The following is a 25478-nucleotide window of genomic DNA, read 5'->3' on the forward strand; positions in this document are numbered from 1 at the left end:
CAACTCCCAGCGGGCATGCTGGGAGTTGTAGTTTTGCAACATCTGGAGGTCCGCAGGTTGGCGACCACTGGCGTACAGTATAGAGTTCCAGCACTGGGGGCCCCCAACAAAGAGGAGGAGGGCAGTGCTTGCGGGTGACATATGAGTAGTACCCTGCTGGGCTAATAATTAATTGGGGGGGGGAGCAGAACAGCGCTGGCGGGTAACATGATTTGGTGGGGGGGGGGAGCAGAACAGCGCTGGCGGGTAACATGATTTGGTGGGGGGGAGCAAAACAGCGCTGGCGGGTAACATGATTTGGTGGGGGGGGAGCAGAACAGTGCTGGCGGGTAACATGATTTGGTGGGGGGAGCAGAACAGTGCTGGCGGGTAACATGATTTGGTGGGGGGAGCAGAACAGTGCTGGCGGGTAACATGATTTGAGGGGGGGGGGTGAAAGAAATACCGTTATATACCGTGGAGCCGCCATAAGTTACAAAAATACTGTGATACACATATTTGGTCACACCGCCCAGCTCTACTCCTATATGACATGATGGGTACATCGATATCTGTATACGAACTCCCTCCATAGTGCAGAGGACATGTATATGCTGATTTGTGCTTGGGGTCCAAAGTTTCTTGCTGCCTTAGAAGCATACACAATCATTGATATTAGGAAAACCTTGTGCTTTTACATTGCTCCACTTGTACTTTTCTCAGATGGAAGTAAAGTAAATGCTATGATTTGTACATTACCCATAAACATTTTATAGCACAAGGGATAAGTCAAATAGCTGCAATTGCTGCGAAGCCATGGCCAAAAACATTTATTTACATGCAGCTTTGCTACAGTGGGCAAAATGATGAGGAAAATTGAAGGACTTCTATTTACTGGTGATTTCTTTTTCTCTTGAAGGTGCTCTCAAACTATTCCAGTATATTATTGTACAGTCTGAAACACTCAGCTGAAAGAACTGTGTCATTGCCTTCTAAAATGATTGTTCTGCCTTTCAATGGCTGAAAACAACTTGTATCTCTACAGCCATAATAATGCAATGCTAATCTGTACTTGCACATTGGTAGTATATGTATTATATAAAGCTGAAACAAATTATTTGCCAAATATGTATCTAATAGTTTCAACTTTTTCACTGCACCACTTACTGTTTGTTTTACCATAGGAGGGTGACCCAGAATCACAGCTACAAGAAGTGCTGCCATCTTTTCCAACCACCCCTGAACCACAAGACACTGACACTCTCTTAAAGGTAAATGTTCTGAAGCTTAACTGCAGTCGCAGTTTTCCAAGAAGCGCAAGAAATGAAACCTGTGTGGAAACCTACTCTTAACCAGCTCCTAAAGCACTCTAATGGTACACAGTGGGGTTTATACACAGCCGTACAGTCCTGAAGTCCCTATCCAGCACTAAACTGTATATCAGTGGAGGGTAGAAAGGGAAACTTAAGAGAAGTGTTTTAAGATGACAGGATGCAAGAGACCTTTCTGGAGCCTGGGATAGTAACTACCGAATACCCGCAATTCCTTTCCCCCAGCAATAGGGAAATGTATATTGACCCTTTTCAAACACAGATCTCAGCACGTCTACTCTTTAGCATCTGTTATAGCCTTTCCACTAGTTTAGACAACCAGGCAACCAATTAAGGGTAATCTGACACCAGGGTCCCCCTCACTAACCGGAATATACAGCTATATAGTTTGCGTGATCCGGTTTCTAATGCCGCTTACAGTGTGTGACTCAGTGTAGCCGTTCTTCAGATATGCTTCTTGTGGCTAATATGTTCATTCCTTGTTCGGTGCAATGTAGATGGCCTGCTGCAGTATAACCACCGCTTTCACCCACCCGCTCTGGCCAGCATCGCCTCGCTTCCCCTTTCATAATTATTGATCAATTTTACAGCATGACGGGGGGGGGTTGATGACATTGGCTGGAGCGGGCAGGTGAAATTTAATTTTAATAAACTTTAGACTGTAAATAAAAAACAATTAGACTTGTCTCCCTGTGGAACAATATATCTATTTAAAGGGAAACCACATAGTAAGCAGAGGATATAGCACATAACATATCTTTGCCCCAAGCCTCTTCTAAAAGCCGTATTGATTAAAGCAACTAAACTACTTGCTTCTAAGTAGAAAGCTTAGGAATTGAAAAGTATGTGATGAGATTGCACCAAAACATAAAGACTCTGCTTCATGTCAACTACCTTATTTTCGGTGGCCATTTCTTCAAGGTTGGTACTTCTGGAAATCCTAGCAGTCAGCTGGGATTTCTGAGGGAGGTGGCCTTCCTTAAAATGCATAGGTTTGTAAGGACTCTATAATAGCTAAAAGGGTTTTTTCTTTCCTTTTTTTATATTTCCTCAATCTACAATAGTACTAGGTAGCAAATAAATAGCAGTACTTTGGACTGATAAATAGCCTTTGTAAAGGGGCCTTAACCCCTTAAGGACCCGGGCTTTTTCGTTTTTTTCATTTTCAATTTTTCCTCCTTAACTTCAAAAAATCATAACTCTTTAAAATTTTCACCTAAAATTCCATATGATGGCTTATTTTTTGCGTCACTAATTCTACTTTGTAATGACATTAGTCATTTTACCCAAAAATCTACGGTGAAACGGGAAAAAAAAATCAATGTCAGCGCGCTATTAGTGCAGCGCACTATTAGAGGCGGGTCCCGGCTACACTATGACGCCGGGCCCGCCACGATATGATGCGGGGTCACCGTGTGACCCCGCGTTATATCGCGGCACCGGAACCCAGGACGTACTCATACGTCCTGGGTCCTTAGGAGGTTAAAGGGGTACTCCCGTGGAAAACTTTTTTTATTTATTTATTTTTTTAAATCAACTTGTGCCACAAAGTTAAACAGATTTGTACATCACTTCTATTAAACAATCTTAGTCCTGCCAGTAATTTTTAGGGGCTGTATACTAAAGAGAAAACCAAAAAAGAAATGCATTTCCTCTGATGTCATGACCACAGTGCTCTCTGCTGACCTCTGCTGTCCATTTTAGGAACTGACCAGAGCAGCATATGTTTGCTATGGGGATTTTCTTCTGCTCTGGACAGTTCCTAAAATGGACAGCAGAGGTCAGCAGAGAGCACTGTGGTCATGACATCAGAGGAAATGCATTTCTTTTTTTTTATTTCTCTTTAGTATATAGCCCCTATAAAGTACTGGAAGGATTAAGATTTTTTAATAGAAGGGATTTACAAATCTGTTTAACTTTCTGGCACCGGTTGAAGAAAAAAAAGTTTTCCACGGGAGTACCCCTTTAAATGGTAACTCTCATTAAAAGAATTTTTGCTATTGCACTCCTTATGGTAAATAAAAAATATTTCTAATATACTTTGTTTAAAAAAAAAAAAAGGAGTTTTCAATGTTTAATTTGTGCTTAAAAAAAGCTCAAGAGCACATTTTCCCCCCATCTCATACAGAGTTTGGACCGAAGCCCAAACACAGGAAGTGCAGCCTGGAGTGCTGAGGGTGTGTGTCCAACCAACAGCATATGGCATATAAGTGTGAGAGGAGCTATGATTGGATGAGGCTGGACACACCCCCTCAGCACTCCAGACTGCACTTCCTGTCTTTGGGCTTCGGTCCAAAGTCTGTGTATGAGATGGGGGAAAATGTGCTCTTGAGCTTTTTTAAGCACAAATAAAACTTCATTTTTTTTTAAACAAAGTATATTAGAAATGTTTTTTATTTACCATAAGGAGTGCAATAGCAAAAATTTGTTTTAATTAGCGTGCCCATTTAAAGGGGTTATCCAGGAAAATACTATATATATATATATATATATATATATATATATATATATATATATATATATATATATATATATATATATACACTTATACTGAAAGGATTAAGATTTTTTAACAGAAGTAATTTACAAATCTGTTTAACTTTCTGGAGCCAGTTGCTATATATATATAATATAGCAACTGGCTCCAGAAAGTTAAACAGATTTGTAAATTACTTCTATTAAAAAATCTTAATCCTTTCAGTACTTATGAGCTGGTGAAGTTGAGTTGTTATTTTCTAAGTGCTCTCTGATGACACATGTCTCGGGAACCGCCCAGTTTAAAAGCAAATCCCCATGGCAAACCTTTTCTACTCTGTGCAGTTCCCGAGACAAGCAGAGATGTCAGCAGAGAGCAATGTTGCCAGACAACTCAACTTCAGCAGCTGATAATAATTGAAAGGATTTAAGATTTTTTTTATAGAAGTAATTTACAAATCTGTTTAACTTTCTGGAGCCAGTTGATATAAAAACATTTTTTTTCCTGGAATACACCTTTAAGGTTATGTTTCTATTTGCTTTCCTTATACGATAAGAAAAGCAGTCTTCAGCGCAATTGCTGTGTGCAATACAGACTAGGTTAGTGAATACATAAGCAGCCAATTAAAACAGAGAAGTCATATGGGTGGAAGTCATGATACTAGTGCAAACAGTCTAATATGATCTAGATGGATAGTATATAGAGTTTATTATTTAGTAGAATTATGGTTTTGTTGTCCTCTTTGGGTTGTAGATGATGGTGTAAAAATAATTTCGTATGGGACGGTAAACTAAGAATTTATTTTGGATGAATCATAGATAACCAGCCTAATCATTGAACTTTGCACTTATTACATAAGTAATTCAGTACAGCTTATTCTCTTAGGTCAGACGGTACATGTCTTATGACCAAAGCTTTTATATTTAATCACTATAAGATAATAATACGCAGCACCTCCTGCTGTTGGATTCCCATAAATTGGCTTCAAATTAGGCTTAAAGTTGTACTCTCCTTATTGCTGCCTGGAATAATGTCTTGCTCTGTGCCATTGTTCAAGTAATCCATTGCAGTTTTTTTTTTTTTTTTTCTTGTAATAGATGCATCCATTTAATTGAGAAAAGTATGTAGGGCTTAATAGCCAGAGTGGCTCAAGTGCATCATACTATTACTCATGACCTTAATGTCCATTAGAAGCATTCTTCTCCGGCAGTGATTTCTCAGAGAAGAATCTTTTTATTTTAAAAGCAGCTAATAGACTAAAATGCTGCAGTGACTGTATATGTTCAGTATATGCAGTAGTAGAGAGTGCACTTAACAAGGAGGACAGGTCAAGATGGTTTAGTTACTATTAAAAAAGTCTATTGCCAAGAAATAGGTTCATGGGGAAAGCTACTGGCACAGTGTTCTCTACCATAGTAGTCCCGAACAGTGAAGTTATTTTACTTTTGAATGTAGCAGTTACTGAAAAAAACCCATATCTAGCATTCTGTTAGACTATGTCCACATCTGTACCATGGGGCATTTATTGTAGTCTTTTTTGGTAAAGTGAAAGCAAAATAACATAACCTATTACAGCCTGTAGGGCTGTTGCGTGCGGGTTCTGCACCACCATTATTTTATTATTTCTGGTCCAATAAAAAGAGTGGTAATATAATTAAACGAGTACTCCGGCGCGCACTTTTTTCCTTTTTATCCCGTCCGGGCTGCAAAATAAAAGAAAACACACTTTCTCTTACCTGCCAACGAGCCCCCGGAGCTCCGGTACAGGTGTTCGGTCCTCGGGCTGTATTCTTCTTACTTCCTGTTAGCCCGGCACGTCACACGGAGCTTCAGCCTATCACCGGCCGCAGCGATGTTCCGCCTCGGCTGGTGATAGGCTGAAGCTCCGTGTGACGTGCCGGGCTAACAGGAAGTAAGAAGAATACAGCCCGGGGACCGAACACCTGTACCGGAGCTCCGGGGGCTCGTTGGCAGGTAAGAGAAAGTGTGTTTTCTTTTATTTTGCAGTCCGGACGGGATAAAAGGAAAAAAAAGTGCACGCCGGAGTACTCCTTTAAGAATGCAGATGCCAACATGGCCTAAGAACTGTGTAGGCAGCATAAAAAAATCTGTTTAGCAGTGTTCCACGTGTCACGTTCTCATTATGAGTTTGCAGTGTTATTCAGATTTACTAAAAATTTGATTTAGGAAAAAATATTTTAAAAAGCTTAGCATTGACATTTTAGATTTTTATCTTAGATGATACTGTAATGATTTATCGTGCAGCTAGAATGGTCTGTGTAATAACTTTTTCTAGTTGAGCCAGCATGGTTTATGTATTCATTCTGGGTAGGGATGCTCTCTGACAGATTCCCTTTAAGCAATTGCTTTCTAAGGCCCCGCTCACACAATGGAAATTCCACAAGAGAATTCCGGGAAGATTCTGCTTGTAGCAGCCTTATATTTATTTCCCGGGGAGTTTTGCTGCTCTGTTCACATGTTGGAAGAGCCATCATGGAGCTTCAATCTTTTGGCAGAATTAAATTCCTTTTTGGAATATGTTCAGTCTTCCTGCAGAATCTATCGAAAATGTCCTGGGACTGTACTGTAGTAAATGGGGTAAGGGCCGATTTCGGAGGAGGCTGCTGTAAGTGGAATCTGCCTGGAATATGTGGAAATAGTCAACATTTTCCTTAGTATGACCTGCCTGTGTACTAAGTGATCAGACTCTAATTTAAATAAATATAATATTGTAAGGAAAATGGATATGTAAACACATTCTCTTATTCCCTTTTCATGTCAATTCATGGGAAGAGCAGGGAGCCACCCTCAGGCCCCGGTGGTGTCGTATTGTCTCTCATATGAGTAATTTCAGAGCCTTATTGGTAGCTGGCATACACATATCTGGGGAGATTTATCAACACTTGTGTAGAGGAAGAGTGGTGCAGTTGTCCATAGCAACCAATCAGATTGCTTCTTTCATTGTAAAGAAGACCTCTAAAAAATAAATGAAAGAAGCAATCAATCCAATTGGTTGCAATTGCATTCCTTTTTCCTCTACACAGGTTTTGATAAATTTCCCCTATCATCTTTATGCTTGATACTGCTGATATTGGTGCGTTCAGCTGACTTTTTATCTTATGTTCAAGATGTATTTTTTCAACCCAAAGTCAAAACAGCTGTTACTTTAATTCATGAATATATATAATTTTTTCATCAAGACTGAAGACCTTCTCAGAGAGATTCAACAGCTCAAAGAAGAGTCCATGAAGAAAGATGAGACCATTAAACAACTACAGCAACAACTGGTGAGAAAAACGTAATCCTTTTCTTCTATTCCTCAGAGAGGTTTAAAGGGAACCAATCATCAGATTTTACACTTGGCAAAGAGTTATATAGGGTAAAATCTTTATCCTCACCTTCCTCGGGGGACGCTCCTGTCCCCAGGGATGGTGAGGATATGAATTTATAAACTAGTCACCGCCGCGCCTGTAAGTAGTCCCGTGGGCGGGGAGCTTCTCTCACCTTGTCCCGTTCTTCAGCCAGCAGCGACGCCCCCTCCGCTTTATAGACGGGCCGTGTCATCACTCTGCTCCGTCTGTTCAGTGAGCAGAGCAATGACGCAGCCCATCAATCAAGGGGAGGGGGTGTTGCTACAGTCCGAAAAACGGGACTAGGTGAAAGGAGCTCCCTGCCCAGGGGACGGGCACAGCGGTGACTAGTTTAGAACTTCATAACCTCGCCATCCCTCGGGGCAGGGCATCCCCTGGGGATGATGTGGATAAAGATTTTACTCTATATAATGCATTGCCAAGTATTATTTAGGGTAAAATCTGATGATTGTGTGCAAGAATCTGTAGGGAGGTCCATAGAGTACAGTCAAGATGCAGAGGTTTTGTGGGCTTCTATACCAGCCTCTGTCAGGTGTTGTGGCAGTTCTAGGAGAGATTAGCACTATATAGAAGCTTTATTTTGTTCTCATGAATTTAGGGTTGTATATATAAGGTACAGTAATGCCTCAAATATGTTCTACACAAGAAAGAAGAAAAAGAGATATGCAAGCACCCCTGGAGAAGTACGAAAAACACTCACCCTGCTGAGCACAACATCTGTATACATATTAAGTAAATACTGGGGTCCTGCAGCTTGGTTTCTCCCGATTCCAGGTAACTTCTGGTTCGGTAGACAGCAGGCAGAAAAGAAGCAAAAAATTTGGAACTTGTTCAAGTGCCAGACCCCCGGTGGATGTCCCGATAATCACCTTTAAGCCAGATTAGAACTTAATGTATTTTATTTAAAGCAGATATATCTACTCGTTTCTGGCCCGGAATAGGCCATTCGTCAGGAAAGAGTGCTGATACATAGAATAAAACATGCAGGTTATATATACACACAAGAGGTGGCCACAGCCAGAGTAAAATCAATTAGAGTGTTCACAAACACTGTTAGGTAACTAATGTAACTATCATGATTTAAAAAATGAGATAAACAAAACTGTGATTCAAATTTTACATATAGAATATTCAGAGGGACCATATTGCCAACAGGTAGCTATACTTAGTATATTAGAAATGAAATTTGATATTAGTACTATGTAACACTTGTGGTTAGTAGTGTAAATCCTCCTGATAATATTATAGAAGCACAACTGCCGGACAGTCCTGGTCCTGCATACCGCTATAATGCTCAGAACGCGACTTAAAAAGGGTGGGGCAGAGAACTCTCTTCACAGCGAGAAGAGCGATACAAGAAGCATCTAATTGCTATTATCGTTGATGCAAGGAAGCTCTGCAGTGGTAGCGCTGAGATTAAATGTACCAGCCAGCGCTGGGGCTGCAAGCGCTATATTAGCCATAGCGGACTGCAGAATAGGAGGAGCTGGGTTCTCGCTCCAGATTATATACCACTGTATTGGTGGCCACAGAACTTAAAGGGTCGTTTCTCCCAATGGATACAAATGATATCAAAAGTAGAGAGCTTAAAGGAAGATATACAGCCAGTATCGCTGCAGTCAGCTGTGGCTGCGGCGCTATTAGTTGTAACGGAGCGCAAAAAGGGTGGGGCTATATCTTTACTCAAAACTATAGCCAGTCGCAATAGGTGGAGCATTAGGGGTAGATCATTAATAGCTCATCATTAGTTTTAACCATAAAAAGTAATACACATGTAAAAGATAGTATGCATATGCTGTTAGTTTTAAAAATATAAATTGAGTTTTAAAGGTAGTTGGAATTAAAATGCTAATGTGCACATAATATTTGGCCCAGGTAATGGGTTCAAATTCTGATGTGCACAAGTATACAGAGCTAATCTTTACATGATTAAACAATTGCGGTTTAAAAGATATGTTGCGGTTTTAATCATCTAAATATTAGCCCCGTATACTTGTGCACATCAGCATTTGGACCCATTACCTGGGCCTATTCCGGGCCAGAAACGCATAGATGTGTGCCTTCAGTAAAATACTTTAAGTTCTAATCTGACTTAAAGGGATACTCTGGTGGAAAACCTTTTTTATTTTTTTTTATTTTTTTATTTTTTTAAATGAACTGGTGCCAGAAAGTTAAACAGATTTGTAAATTAACTAAAAAAACTAAAAAAATTGGTGCAGCTCACAAACAAAAATCTGAGGATAGTGTGATTAAATACCGGAACCCACCGGCCAAGGAAAATCAAAGAATATAGAATATAATCACTCCTCTAAGATTTCACCTACAAAAGGTGCATCATGATATTTCAAGGATTGCAAAATTGGAATAAAATTTTAATTTATTAAAAATGTCAATATAAAAAATATAATGAAATATATATCTTGGCACTAATATAGGAATAAACCACCACTGGGCCCTAGTGGGGATATTCACACAATATGTAAATTTTAGAACATTATTCACATTTCTGGAGAATACTAAATTGGCATCAATCTAATAGTCCGGCATCCAATGGTTCAATATAGCGGCAGTCAATGTGGTAAATTTGTAAATGTATGGTCCGATCTCAGTTGGAAACAAATAAGACTGCTATCAGTCCAATAAATTGAACTGTCACTGACTTCAATATATGTATCACTGTTGTTATTATGATCTCACCAAATCCTGGGAATGCCCGATCAGTACTGCTGTAGTAGTCTGCTGTGATGGTACAGGCAGCGATGTTAGAGCTGTCACCGATCCAGGGGTGCGCTTGGCGTACACATCTCTATTTCTACTGAAGAAAGGGTCGAGCTATTACTGGCTATAGTACCCTGAAACTCGTCTAGGCTATAGATTTCATCTTTTGTAGGTGAAATGCACCTTTTGTAGGTGAAATCTTAGAGGTGTGATTATATTCTATATTCTTAGATTTGTAAATTACTTCTATAAAAAAAAATCTTTATCCTTCCAGTACTTATTATCAGCTTTATGCTATTCTTTGCTTTTGAATTTCTTTTTTGTCTTGTCCACAGTGCTCTCTGCTGACACTTCTGTCTGTGTCAGGAACTGTCCAGAGTAGCATAGGTTTGCTATGAGGATTTTCTCCTGCTCTGGATAGTTCCTAATATGGGCATCAGGTGTCAGCACGGAGCACTGTGGGCAAGACTAAAAAGAAATTCGAAAAGAATAGCATACAGCTGCTAAAAAGTACTGGAAGGATAAATATTGTTTAATAGAAGTAATTTACAAATATGTTTAACTTACATGCACCAGTTGATTAAAAAAATAATGATTCGCAGGAAATTCAGAAAGTGTGTTAACCCTTTTAGGTGTTTAACGGGAATAGCAGCAAGGTAAAGGAGAAAATTCTAATTCTTCATTTTTTACACTCGCATGTTCTTGTAGACCCAGTTTTTGAAATTTTACAAAGGGTAAAAGGAGAAAAAGCCCACCAAAATTTGTAATCCAATTTCTCTCGAGTAAGGAAATACCTCATTTACACATTTAGGAAGCCCCTATGGTGCCAGAACAGCAGAAAACCCCCCACATGGCATACTATTTTGGAAACTACACCCCCCAAGGAAAGTAACAAGGGGTCCGCTGAGCCTTAACACCTCACAGGTGTTTAACGTCTTGACGTTAAAGTCGGATGTGTAAATTAAATTTTTTTTCACTAAAATGCTGGTTTTTCCCCAAATTTTACAAGGGATTATAGGAGAAAATGCCCCCCAAAATTTGTAACCCCATCTCTTCTTAGTATGGAAATACCCCATGTGTGGACATCAAGTGCACTGAGGGCGAACTACAATGCTCAGAAGAGGAAGAGTCACATTTGGCTTTTGGAAAGCAAATTTAGCTGAAATAGTTTTTGGGGGGCATGTCACATTTAAGAAGCCCCTATGGTGCACAGCAAAAAGAAAACCACATAGCATACTATTTTGGAAACTACACCCCTCAAGGAACCTAACAAGGCATACAGTGAGCCTTAACACCCCACAGGTATTTGACATGTTTCTGCTAAAGTTGGACGTGAAAATGAAAAATTAGATTTTTTTTCACTAAAATGCTGGTGTTACCCCAAATTTTTCATTTTCACAAGGGGTAATTGGAGAAAAAGCCTCCCAAAATTTGTAACACCTTTTCTTCTGAGTATGGAAATACCCCATATGTGGACGTAAAGTGCTCTGCGGGCGAACTACAATGCTCAGAAGAGAAGGAGCGCCATTGGGCTTTTGGTGCGAGAATTTGGTAGGAATAGAAGTGGGAGGCCATGTGAGTTTACAAAGCCCCCTGTGGTGCCAGAACAGTGGACCCACCCACATGTGACCCCCATTATGGAAACTACACCCCTCACAGAATTGAATAAGGGGTGCAGTGAACATTTACACCCCACTGGCGTTTGATAGATCTTTGGAACACTGGGAACGCTGTGCAAATGAAAAATAAAACTTATTACATTACGTGAGGGGTGTAGTTTCCAAAATGGGGTCACATGTGTGGGGGGGAGGGGTCATCTGTTCTGGCACTATGGGGGTTTTGTAAACACATATGGCCTTCAATTTCAGACGCCTTCTCTTGCCAAAAGCCCAATGTCGCTCCTTCTCTTCTGAGCATTGTAGTTCGCCCACAGAGAACTTTACATCCACATATGGGGTATGTTCTTACTCAGAAGAAATGAGGTTACAAATTTTGGGGGGCTTTTTTCCTATTCTTCCTTGTGAAAATCAAAAATGTAGGGTAACACCAATATTTTAGTGAAAAAATGTATGTATTTTTTATTTTCACATCCAACTTTAACGAAAATATGTCAAACACCTGTGGGGTGTTAAGGCACACTATACCCCTGTTACATTCCGTGAGGGGTGTAGTTTCCAAAATGGGGTCACATGTGGGTATTCATTTTTTTGCGTTTATGTCAGAACCGGCCACCCCTGTGCAAATCACCAATTTAGACATCAAATGTACATAGTGCGCTCTCACTTCTGAGCCATGTTGTGCACTTTACAAATTTTGGGGGGGCAAACCTCCAGCTGTTACAATACTACAATTGTACAGCCGGAGGCACATATTTTCTATGAAAAAGTGTGCATCCAATTGATCATAACTACAACTCCCAACATGCACAGACTACCAAAGGGTATGCTGGGAGTTTTAGCAGTGTGCCTCCAGCTGTTGTAAAACTACAACTCTCAGCATGCCCTTCGGCTGTCAATGCATGCTGATTGTTGCAGTTTTGCAACAGCTGGAGAATCATTGGTTGTGAAACAGAGTTTGTTACCTAACTCAGTGTTTTGCAACCAGTGTGCCTCCAGGTGTTGCAAAAATACAACTCCCAGCATGCACTGAGAGACTGTACATGCTGGGAGTTCTAGTTTTGCAACAGCTGAAGGCACACTGGTTACGAAACACTGAGTTAAGTAACAAACTCTGTGTTTCGTAACCAATGTGCCTCCAGCTGTTGCATAACTATAACTCCCAGCATGTATGGTCTGTCAGTGCATGCTGGGAGTTATAGTTATGCAACAGCTGGAGGCACATTGGTTACGAAACACAGAGTTTGTTACTTAACTCAGTGTTTCGTAACCAGTGTGCCTTCAGCTGTTGCAAAACTAGAACTCCCAGCATGTACAGTCTCTCAGTGCATGCTGGGAGTTGTATTTTTGCAACACCTGGAGGCACACTGGTTGCAAAACACTGAGTTAGGTAACAAACTCTGTTTCACAACCAATGATTCTCCAGCTGTTGCAAAACTGCAACAATCAGCATGCATTGACAGCCGAAGGGCATGCTGAGAGTTGTAGTTTTACAACAGCTGGAGGCACACTGCTAAAACTCCCAGCATACCCTTTGGTAGTCTGTGCATGTTGGGAGTTGTAGTTATGATCAATTGGATGCACACTTTTTCATAGAAAATATGTGCCTCCGGCTGTTATATAACTACAACCCCCAGCATGCCCTTTGGCTTTGCATGCCGAGAGTTGTTGCTGTATCCTGCCGCCACTACCGATCCTGATACACCCCCGTCTGACCAGGGCAAGGTAGGAGACCCCGGCTCTCCGCTCCGATCGCCTTCCCCAGCAGGTCCGTGATTGATCGGTCGTTCCGACCGATCAATCACGTGATCGTGAGGCGGCACCCGTGTCACCTCACTCCTGCTGAGTAAGGGTGAATGGGGCTGTCTCCGACAGCCCCATTCACCCTTTTTTTCCAGGTCACCAGAGACCCGATTGACCCGGAATAACCGCAAATCGCATGTCTGAATCGACGTGCAATTTGCGACGATCGCCAATATGGGGGGACCTCAGGACCCTCCCCCTGTGCGATATGCCAGGATGCCTGCTGAACAATATCAGCAGGCATCCTGGTCCGGTCCCTGCCTGGCGAGCGGCAGGGGCCGGAAGAACACAGGGCGTACCCATACGCCCTGAGTCCTTAAGGACTCTGAAACGGGGGCATATGGATATGCCCCTGCGTCCTTATGGGTTAAAGGTGATTATCGTGATGTCCACCCTGGGTCTGGCACTTGAAAAAGTTCCCAATTTTTCTCTTCTTTTCTGCCTCATGTATGTTCTAGTACAGCTCCATACAAATAGAGCAATAATAGGATTGTGTGCAGAAGGTTGTGTCATTGGTAACAATAAATTTTGGATAGGAGCCATTATGCAGTCTTCTATTATCAAACTGTCTGTTCTGCGGGGGAAAGCCACAGCCAGACACTGCCACTGCTGGGAATATGTATTATCACATAACAGCCATCAAGATAAATGGCTGTTTAAATCAAGGAAGGCTTTAGTGTGCCATTGAGATTGGGGGGTTTCAAGCAGGAGGTCCCCCCCTCTAATACAGTGGTCCCCAAACTGTGGCCCTCCAGATGTTGCAAAACTACAATTCCCAGCATGCCGTTGGCTGTCCAGGCATGCTGGGAGTTGTAGTTTTGCAACATCTGGTGGGCCACAGTTTGGGGACCACTGCTCTAATACATCAGTATACCCTAATAGAATATATGTACTGCGGTTGTACAAACACTTATAAACCCTTATTTTCTTCTTTGACTTTACCGCAGCTCTGCATAGCTTTTAGTTTTAGTGGAAAGAAAATATTTATTGAATTAAATCTTGAACACATTGTTTGTTTTGTGTAATAAGTGTATTTCAGGGACAGGACCTCTTAATATGTCAGAAAACTTAGAGTAGACCATTTTTTAGGGACTGATAAAATGGCTGTGGTAAATCCGGGCACACGATGAAGAGGGCAGACATGTTGATAAACTACTATTTTGCTACGTTTTAGTTTAGCTTTTCTCTGCTAAATGACTTTAGGACTTCATAAAATATAGAGCAGTTTAAAGATGCGTTTCAGCGCCTCAAATATTTTACACACTGATATTTTAATATATCAAAAAAGTCCCCATATCTAATTCCCCAACCAGATCTGACACAGAGTACAACTATTTATTTTATGGGTCGTTTTGTCAGAAGACCTTTTCTTTCTTTTTTATTTTTTTTCTTCTTTTTCGGCTGATTCTCATCTATAAAGCTAGACAGTTCCAGATTGCTTGTCGTGCAGAACAGAACTGTTTTGCTGACTGATACGCTAAAGTTTTTCCTTTTGTGAAATTCTTCTGTCGACTCCATCCTTCCATCTGCCTCACTTTACAAACGTATTGATGTCAACATTTTTCACCCCCTTGCATTTTCTTAGCCAACTTAAAATTCCCATTCTCTGCAACATTTGTTTTAAGTTTCCTAATTTGATTGGTTTTTAAAACACGCTTTGTTTTCATATTTCTTATTTAAATTATTACCATCACAGCCCCCAAGGTTACCAAATGTTGGTTTATATGATGAACCCTATTCTCATAGCATGGGAGAGATAAATAAAAACTGTCTATTTCAAGTGCATTTTTAACAATGCCTTTGGCTAGACATTCTAAATATCTGCCAGGCAAGTTTAGACCAGTTATACGTTGACTTACCTTTAAGCCAAACATATATATATATATCTATATATATATAGATATATATATATATATATAGATATATATATCTTTATATCTATCTATATATCTATATATATAAATATTTTATAAATGTTTGTCATAAAACATCACATTTAAGCCAGATTTTTTTTCGCTGAAGCCTGCTTACTTTCCACGGAGCCACACTGCTTGAGTGTGGCACATATCTCCATTCCTTTTGCCTTTTTTTATTTAAAAATGTGTACTAACATGTGAACCAGTTTTTTGTGCCAAAATTGTTGCACATACTTTTTTATCAACCAATACTATAATAGTTTTAAGGTTAAAGCTTACCTATCATTTTAAATAAATAAAACTTTTAACATGCTTGGACCCCACATGAGCAAAAAGAGGTGCACAAGGAGAAGCGTGCAGGGATCTCTGCCCAGCTTCACTAGATTGCCCCCTAGACTAACATTGGTGCCGTCTTAGCATAGCTTCTTTGTCTTCATGCGCAATATTCTAGTACTGTGGGTGAATTTACTTAGTTTTCATTATGCACAAAAATAACCAAACAGCTTAAACCCAGCTGCATCTGTATGTCTTGCAGATAAGCTGTTAAAGAGTAAATCAGTAGCCACTGCCTGGCAGGCCTCCTTGCTTGCTCCCCGCCCCTCCTTGACTGATGGACAGGGCTCTGCTTACAAAGGATTGGTTGGGAGGTGATTAGGAGTGCCAGGCTGTGGCACTTTACCAGCTTGGCTCCACCCCTTAAGGCTTCAGGACGTAAATGTTCACCCTGGTTCCATTCCATAAAGAGCACTCGGGAGCTAAGAGTGCTTTATCCCAGTTTGGTATACCCATGGCTAATGCTAGACAACACAGATCAGGCTGATGTCCAAATTTAAACACTGCAATCAACGTTGATCAAGGCATCTATAGGTCGAGAAAATAGGTTGCTGGTAGCTCACGGTAGCAGACTGTGGGACCACTGCTCTGAAATTGCAGGGTCTGTCAGCTCAAAGGACGGACAGAGGTCTCTTTCCTTCCTCTGTGCCAATTGGCGCTCCAATCCTTCTGGCAGCCTCAGCCGCCTGTAGAAATGGAGCACCAGTAACACTGATCATGCTGTGCTATTGCACAGCATTGTTAAGTGTATGTAATCTGAAGATTGCATGTAATACAGTGGGGATCAAAAGTTTGGGCACCCCAGGTAAAAATTTGTATTAATGTTCAAAAAGAAGCCAAGGAAAGATGGAAAAATCTCCAAAATGCATCAAATTACAGATTAGACATTCTTATAAAAAGTCAACAAAAGTTAGATTTTATTTCCATCATTTACACTTTCAAAATAGCAGAAAACAAAAAAAAAATTGCGTCTGCAAAAGTTTGGGCATCCTGCAGAGTTAATATCTTGTACTGCCCCCTTTGGCAAGTATTACAGCTTGTAAACACTTTTTGTAGCCAGCCAAGAGTCTTTCTATTCTTGTTTGAGGTATCTTTGCCCATTCTTCCTTACAAAAGTCTTCCAGTTCTTTGAGATTTCTGGGCTGTCTGTCACACACTGCTCTTTTAAGGTCTATCCATAGATTTTCAATTATGTTGAGGTCAGGAGATTGTGAAGGCCATGCCAAAACCTTCAGTTTATGCCTCTTGATGTAATCCCCCGTGGATTTCGAGGTGTGTTTAGGATCATTATCCATTTGTAGAAGCCATCCTCTCTTTACCTTCAGCTTTTTCACAGATCGCATCAAGTTAGCATCCAAAATTTGCTGACATTTTATTGCATAAATTTTTCCTTCTACTCAAGAGATGTTCCCTGTGCCACTGGCTGCAATACAACCCCAAAGCATGATTAATCCACCCCATGCTTAACAGGTGGACAGAGGTTCTTTTCATTAATTATGTTCCCCTTTTTCTCCAAACGTACCTTTGCTCATTCCGGCCAAAAAGTTCAATTTTACCTCATTGGTCCACAGAACTTATTTCCAAAATGCATCAGGCTTGTCTATATGTTCATTTGCAAAGTTCAAACACAGATTTTTGTGGTGAGGACGTAGAAGAGGTTTTTTTCTGATGACTCTTCCATGAAGACCATATTTGTATAAGTATCTCTTTATAGTGGAATAGTGTACCACAACTCCAGTGTCTGCCAGATCTTTTTGGAGGGATTGTGCAGTCAAACATGGGTTTTGAATAGTTTTTCTCACAATCCTGCAAGCTATGCTGTCTGATATTTTTCTTGGTCTTCCAGATCTTGCTTTAACTTTCATTGTTCCTGATGACTGCCATTTCTTAATTACATTCCGAACAGAGGATATTGACATTTGAAAACGTTTTGCTATCTTCTTATAGCCTTCTCCAGCTTTGTGAGCGTCAACTATTTTCAGTTTCAGATTTCTAGACAACTACTTAGAAGAACCCATGGTGCTGATTGTTGGGGCAAGATCAGATGAGTCTTTGCATTGAAAACCTTTGAGATTGACATCATCTGGTCTTCCCAGATGATGATTGAGAACAATCCATGACACTGGCAGGTCTCAGCTTTGCAAAGGGGGCAGTGCATACTATAAATTCTGGAGGGTGCCCAAACTTTTGTAGATGCCATTTTTTTGTTTTCTGTTATTTTGAAAGTGTAAATGATGGAAATAAAATCCAACTTTTGTTGACATATTATAAGAAAGTCTAATCTGTAATTTGATGCCTTTTGGAGATTTTTCCATCTTTCCTTGGCTTCTTTATGCACAGTAATACACATTTTTACCTGAGGTGCCCAAACTTTTGATCCCCACTGTAGTCCTCTATGGGGACTAAAAAAATAGTGAATAAAGTGTTACATTTTTTTATAAATGTGAATAAGCTCTCCTTTTTTCAAATAATTTCACCACAAATAAATATATTGGCTGAGGAAATAATAAGGCAATTTTATGAGTTTGGCAACCACCATCAGCTCTAGGAAAGATACAGTTTGCTCTTAGAGCTGCAGGCACTGTTAAATAGCTGTTACAGTATATTGAAGTTAAAGGAAAACTTTCAGCCTGTTCAACCACACTAACCCCAATACACTGGGTTATAAGGTGGGCAAACAGGAGTCCAACGAGGGGTCACTTCCTAAAATACGTCCGAAGATATGGCCCCCAGAAGATCCTCTGCTAAATTCAGTGAATGGCACGCTAGAGGCTGGGCCCCTTTTGGCTCAATTTACATATTCATGGTCTGTGACTCCACGTCCTTGTGACGTGGAGTCGCTGGTCTCGTGAGCCCTCTGTTCTTTACATAGAGCGTGTGCACAAACTGAGTGCTCACATGTTATAAAAATAGAAGAATCAGACCTCAAGGCACAGTTAGCAATTGTATATGTATTTAATATAGGGAAATAAAATGTAAAGACATGTGGCTGGTATCAAATATGTTATATGCTTAATTTGAATAAAATTTGCGATAAAATATTTAAGATGTAGTCAAGTCTCTGTGCTCGCTCTGTGCTGTAATGATAGCGCAGTGCCGCAGCGAGGATCCCGGGGCTCCTCAGCAGCAGGACAGCGGCGATCTGACATCTTATCCCCTATCCTTTGGACAGGGGATAAGATGTCTGTGGGCGGAGTACCCCTTTAAAGGGGTAGTCCAGTGGTGAAAAACTTATCCCCTATCCTAAGGATAGGGGATAAGTTTGAGATCGCGGGGGGTCCGACCGCTGGGGCCCCCTGCGATCTCTCTGTACGGGGCCCCGGCTCTCCGCCGAGATAGCGGGTGTCGACCCCCGCACGAAGCGGCGGCCGACACGCCCCCTCAATACATCTCTATGGCAGAGCCGGAGATTGCCGAAGGCAGCGCTTCGGCTCTGCCATAGAGTTGTATTGAGGGGGCGTGTCGGCCGCCGCCTCGTGCGGAGGTCGACACGCCCCCTTCCCGCCGGCTGTCGGGGCTCCATACAGGAGATCTCGGGGGGCCCCAACGGTCGGACCCCCCGCGATCTGCAACTTATCCCCTATCCTTAGGATAGGGGATAAGTTGCTCACCACTGAATCACCACTGGACTACTCCTTTAATAACGGGTTAAAACGGCTATTAGAAAAATCCCCAGACTATAATGGGATTTTCCAACGGCCGTAGAGGATTTAGTGACTGACGATTTTCTGACGGAACTTCGAAAACGGAGTAATTATGTAGTGGGAAAGGGGCCTTTGTATAGTCTATTAAGGTTAGGGAATAGAAGCGTGCAGGTTGGCATGAGTGCTGTTGCTCACAGTGCACCCGCCCTGACTGTAAAAATACCTGTGATCTTCTTATGAATTGTCCCATGTGTTATAGAGGTATCCTGGCATGTAGATCTTGAGTAGATGGGTCGGAGCTGCGTCCGGCCCTCGATGGGTGAAGTAGCGGCAGCGAGGATATTGGATTGTTGGGGGTGGGGACATGTGCTTCACCGCAATGGCGGTTCCTTGCTGGATGGTGGTCCGCTAGGCAAGGGACTCCAGCGCTTGTGAATGGAAAAGGGTGCTTGTCAATGATTAGAGGTGGCGAGTAAGACTGTTGGATAATAGCCAGACATGTTTTGGGGAGAACCCCCTTTTTCAATGGCAAAATGAGAATGAAAATGGTCCTAGAGGTATAGTTTATATAAGGTGCCATTTTAATTGGCATGTGGGCGGTAAAAACCAACGGATAATGCGCATCAGGGATTCCTCAATGGGATTAGGAGTGATGTCAGTATCTAGAAACGTACATATTCCCAGGACTGTATTTGAAATTAACCAATGTAAAATATATATATACAATATATGCAAGTTTAAAAGCGAGATTACCAGCCAAAACTCGCAGTAAATTGTACAGTAAATTAATTTACCAATAAAAACCAAGAGAACAGGGTTGAATTATGTATTGTGCAATCTAATGTAGGGGAAAAATAGTGTAGAAAAAAATGGATTTCTTGGTAAATGCTTGTAAATGGTAGATGTCAGTTGTGAAACTATAGTGACGATATAAACAGTGGGATCTGAATTGAAAAATTACTCTAGAAAAAAAGAAAAAAAAAAAAAAAAAAGATATAAATAAAAATAGAATAAGAAAAAATAAGGATGAGTAAATAAATGTAAAATAAAAAGAATATAAATGAATAAAAGTAAAATAAAAATAGAAATGGACTAGAAAATATTTAAATAAATAAAAATAGCCTTGCATTGAACAGAGAATGTGCCAGAGCTCAAAAGGGAATCTAAAGAAAGCCGAAAATTTCCAGTTACAGCCAGACTCTTACAATCAGCACAATCTAAAATTGCACAAGACAGAACAACACCATACAACTTATTTTACCGTTCAACGATAACCACCAAAAAATAGAGACAATAATTAGAAACTGTTTTTTCCTACACCAAGACAAAACTATACATTCCATCACACCCTCTACCCACCAAATCATCTACCGTATATACTCGAGTATAAGCAGAGTTTTTCAGCTCACCCTAACTTCCCGCCGAGGGGAGGTGAGTACAAAACAAAAGGGGGGGCTGGATGATGACGAAGGCCGCAGTGGTCTTCAACCTGCGGACCTCCAGAGGTTTCAAAACTGCAACTTCCAGCATGCCCGGACAGCCGATGGCTGTCGGGGCATGCTGGGAGTTGTAGTTTTGCAACATCTGAAGGTCCGCAGGTTGAAGATCACTGATGAAAGGATTGACAGGCGGTGATGATGAAGGGGGGGGGGGATGATGACGAGGTCTGGATGATTACATGGGGGGGATGATGTATTTCCCACCCTAGGCTTATAGTCGAGTTAATAGCTTTTCCTGGGTTTTGGGGGTGTAAATAGAGGCCTCTGCTTATATTCGGGTCGGCTTATACTCTAGTATATACGGTAGTCAAAAGCCCCAAATTTAGGTCTTGCTGTCGCACCAACAGTACAGAATTCACATAAAACAAAAAGGGATACATGGTTGTCCACTAAAGGTTTCCACTGATGTGGGGCCTGTTCAAACTGCAAAACAACACATTTTGCAAAAACTAAAACACAACTAACAATTTTAACTGGGAGATCAATGATCTCTTCACTTGCCACTCCAACAGGTCATATATATATCTTACAGTGCTACTGCAATAAACAATACATAGGCAGAACCAAAAGAACATTGAAAACAAGAATATCTGAACACATACAAAATATTAAAAAAGGAAACGAGGAACAACCTCTATCTGCGCATTTCACCAAACATCACAATCAAGACCCATCACAGGTAAAATTCTGTGGGCTACAACACATCAAGAAAAATTGAAAGGGGGGAAGTTTTCATAGCAAAAAATGTCTAGGGCTGAATCAAAGAACATTTACGAATTTGAATCACTTGAACCAAGAGGCCTCAACTCAGAACTGGAAATTTTTGGCTTTCTTTATATGCCCTTTTGAGCTCTGGCCAATTCTCCATTCAGTGCCAGGCTGCGTACCCAGTGCTTGAACGGAATCTGGACCCTAAGGTATACCCCACGTTTTTCGTTCACAATTATGTTTTTATTTATTTTATTTTTTATATTTTCTAGTCCATTTCTATTTTTATTCATTTATATTATAATTTTTTATTTTATTTTTACTTTTATTTTTATTCATCCTTATTTTTTCCGATTCTATTTTTATTTTCATTTTTATTTATTTATATTCTTTTATGTCCAAAGTAATTTTTCCATTCAGATCCCACTGTTTACATTGTTACTATAGTTTCACAACTGACATCTACCATTTACAAGCATTTTTCAAGTGTTCAATTTTTTTCAAGTGTTCAATTTTTTTCTCCACTTTTTCCCCCTTCATTAGATTGCACAATATATAATTCGACCCTGTTTTCTTACATATGATTTTTATTGGTAAATGTACTGTACAATTGAGAGTTTTGGCTGGTAATATCGCTTTTAAACTTGCATATATTGTATATATATTTTTACATTGGTTAACTTACAGTCCTGGAACGATGTACGTTTCTAGATACTGACATCACTCCTAATTCCATTGAGGGATCCCTGATGCGCATTATCCGTTGGTTTTTAACACCCTCATGCCAATTAAAATGGCACCTTATATAAACCATACTTCTAGGACCATTTTCATTCTCATTTTGCCATTGAAAAAGGGTTTTTTCCCTGAAATGTGTCTATCTATTATCCAACAGTCTTACTCGCCACCTCTAACCATAGACAAGCACCCTTTTCCATTCACAAGCGCTTGAGTCCCTTGCCTAGCAGACCACCATCCAGCAAGAAACTGCCACTGCACGAGGACTCCGCCGCTGTGAGTGCTGCGCATATCTCCGCTCCCATGATCCAATATCCTCACTGCTGCTACTTCACCCATTCAGGGCCGGACGCAGCTCCGAGCCATCTACTCACAAGATCTACATGCCAGGATACCTCTATAACAGACAGGGACAATTCATAAGAAGATCGCAGGTATTTTTACAGTCAGGCTGGGTGTGCTGTGTGCACCAGCACCCATGCCAAACTGCACACCGCTATTCCCTAACCTTAATAGACTATACTGTTTCATCATCAGGTACTAGAAGTCTTTTAAGTTACATTATTCTGTTTTTATATCCAGCGCTGCAACCATATTATGAATGCTAGAAAGAAACAATTATACATTCACTCTTACTAATATTGGCTGTTATTATCCTCAATGGCATAATATGTATGAACTGCTTTTATTATCTACAAATTGTATCCAGCAATGACCCTGCTCATAGACTTGACAACATCTTGACTATTTTATTGCATATTTTATTCAAATAAAGCATATAATATATTTGATACCAGCCAAATGTCTTTACATTTTATTTCCCTTTTATTATATACATATACACTTACCAATTGCTAACTGTGCCTTGAGGTCTGATTCTTCTATTTTTATTACTTGTTTTTTTTTGGCACTACAGGTAAAGTGCGACTCAATACCTCGGTCCACTTAATCATTTTTAGTGTGTAGCCTCCCAATTATTGTATGTGACCAGTGACTCCACTTGACTAAAAAGTGGAGACACAGACCATGAATATGTAAATTGAGCCAAAGGGCCCCCGCCTCTAGCGCGCCATTCACTGAATTTAGCAGAGGGTCTTTTGGGGGACATTTTACGACCTACTGGACATATTTTAGGAAGCGACCCCTCATTGGACTCCTGTTCACCCCCATTATATGGGGTTAGTGTGGATACACAGGCTGACAGTTTTCCTTTAAGGGAATCTCAGCTGTATTTGCTGCAAACATATACCCATTGGGACAGTAAATCATAAAGGTCCTCAATATTTTCTACAGCTTCAAGTTTTCTTTAGCTTTAACATGTGGTGAGCCTGTATGATATTTATTTCTCTCTTCTCCAAGAAAACAACATGCAAATGCCAGAAAGAAGGCCAGGAGCCCAAGATGGTAAAACAAAAACAGCAAGACAAGTATACGCAGACCAACTGGAGGAGAAGTTCAGTGAGTACTGTATTTAGTCTTGCCTTATATTTATAGGGCACTATATATATTTGTTTACATGGAAGTGGATTTAACCTCTTAACCTTCTATTTCATGTTAACAGCATCTTTTAGTTCAGATAGACTATGTGTCTATCTATTTCTTTCTTTAACCAAGCTGACCGTGTGAAACAAAAACAGCAAACCTTGCATCATTGTGTTCATGTTTCTTTCTGTCAAGCCTTAATAATGTTTTTGCATGTTTATTTTTTTTTTTTTTTTTTATCCATTTGTGTCTTAACAAACCAGGTTATGTGACCACCAGCGGCTTGTTTCTAACTTGTGTCTATTCTCTTCTGAGCTCTACAGTTCTGTTTTGTGTTGTCTTTTGAGCAGTAGGCTTAGACCTATTTGGGCAGATTTCTGGATGCTAGTGCAACCAATCAGATAATAGCTCTTTCTTAACAAGATAATATTCTATGTTGGGATAGTTTATCCTAATAGACTCCAAAGGGTTTTCCCACAAACAACACTAAATACTCTATAGGATAGTAAAAGGGGTTATCCAGGAATCGAAAAATAGGGTTAATTTCTTTCAAAAACCACTCCCTGTCTGTCTCCAGGTTGGGTGGGGTATTACATATTGGCTCCATTCACTTCAATGGAACTGAGCTGCAAAACCACACCCAACCTGGAGACAGACGAGGAACATTTTTTTGAAAGAAACTGGCTCTGTTTTTTGATTCCTAGATAACCCCTTAAAGTGTCTAAACACTGATTGTCTCATATTCTCTGTGTTGAATGCCTCAGCAGTCAGACATGTTCACTGCCACTCCAACAAACTCTATGGTGCTAGTGAAGATAGCGAAGTACAGAGTTTGGCTATCTATAGAACCAGGGAGTGGCAGCTATCGCTATTCATTCAGGGGAACAAGGTTGCTTCTTGATTGATCAGGCACTCATCACTTCCCCTGTGCATGGATAATAAGTGTTGTTGGTTGGAAAACACCAGTTAAAGGGCCCTGTACAATCTAAATGAACTGGTCTGTGTTATATAGAGCCCATAGGCAGTAGTGTTGCTGTTTGTGGAAGAAAGCAGCCAAGTGTTTCTAATCTCAACCAACCATTTTATAGTAAGGGCCCTATTAGACAGCCCAGTGCTCTAAAATAAGAGTGCCAATCTTGTAGATCAGCAAACTATTACACAACCTTTACCCTGCTCGAGCTTTGGATGGAAGGGCCACATGAATAAACACTGTGTCATTCATACAGCCCTATGCTGCACTCAGCCATTATCTAAAGACTTTTTTTGTCAGGGCATCTACCAGAGAATGATACCTGCCCCTTGTAGGAGGGCCATAAGGTTCATTTAAACAACAAAATTATAAATGAAAAGCACACAATAGCTAATTAGGTAATTATAGCCATGAATTGAATGGGGGTTATATAGATTACATAGAATCTCTTGTATAGCTGCTTTACTTTTGAATACTTCAAATGACCCCCAAGAATGATGTATGTGGCAGCTTTCTGCAAATGAGCAATTTCCGCATCCTATTCTTAAGATATTCTTCTGACAGAGAACAATGTAGCATACTTGTAGTTATGGGTTGTATACATGAGGGGAGCATTTGCCCTGCCTTCCCTTTCCTTTATTATTATGATTTATGGCCTTTTCAGTATGCATGTTTATGCAGCCAACCATAAGACAATGTAGAAAATGGCAAGGGGAGTTATTTTTACTTATCCTAATAATACTCTTTTATTAATAACTGTGTACATTTAATCTTTGTTAGCTCCTATTATCCAGTCTGTACAAATAGTTTTTCACATTTTGGATTATAGAGGTATGGATCTGCGTCTGTAATATGCTCTCCTCATATTAGATCTTCTAAGCAGATTATAGGGTT

At 40.4% G+C, this 25478-nt stretch overlaps 1 protein-coding gene across 6 annotated transcripts in view; it reads left to right on the forward strand.

The window, feature by feature from the left end:
- Positions 1-25478, forward strand: part of CCSER2 (coiled-coil serine rich protein 2) — a 209585-nt gene that overhangs the window by 148756 nt on the left and 35351 nt on the right. For all 6 annotated transcript variants that reach the window (XM_056530764.1, XM_056530763.1, XM_056530765.1 and 3 more), the window contains 3 exons: positions 1164-1250; positions 6987-7073; positions 23492-23590. In XM_056530764.1, the coding sequence (XP_056386739.1) occupies positions 1164-1250; positions 6987-7073; positions 23492-23590 (273 nt within the window). The remainder of the gene's footprint in view (positions 1-1163; positions 1251-6986; positions 7074-23491; positions 23591-25478) is intronic.

Source organism: Hyla sarda, chromosome 7 (assembly GCF_029499605.1).
Source record: "Hyla sarda isolate aHylSar1 chromosome 7, aHylSar1.hap1, whole genome shotgun sequence".
Lineage (NCBI taxonomy): Eukaryota > Metazoa > Chordata > Amphibia > Anura > Hylidae > Hyla > Hyla sarda.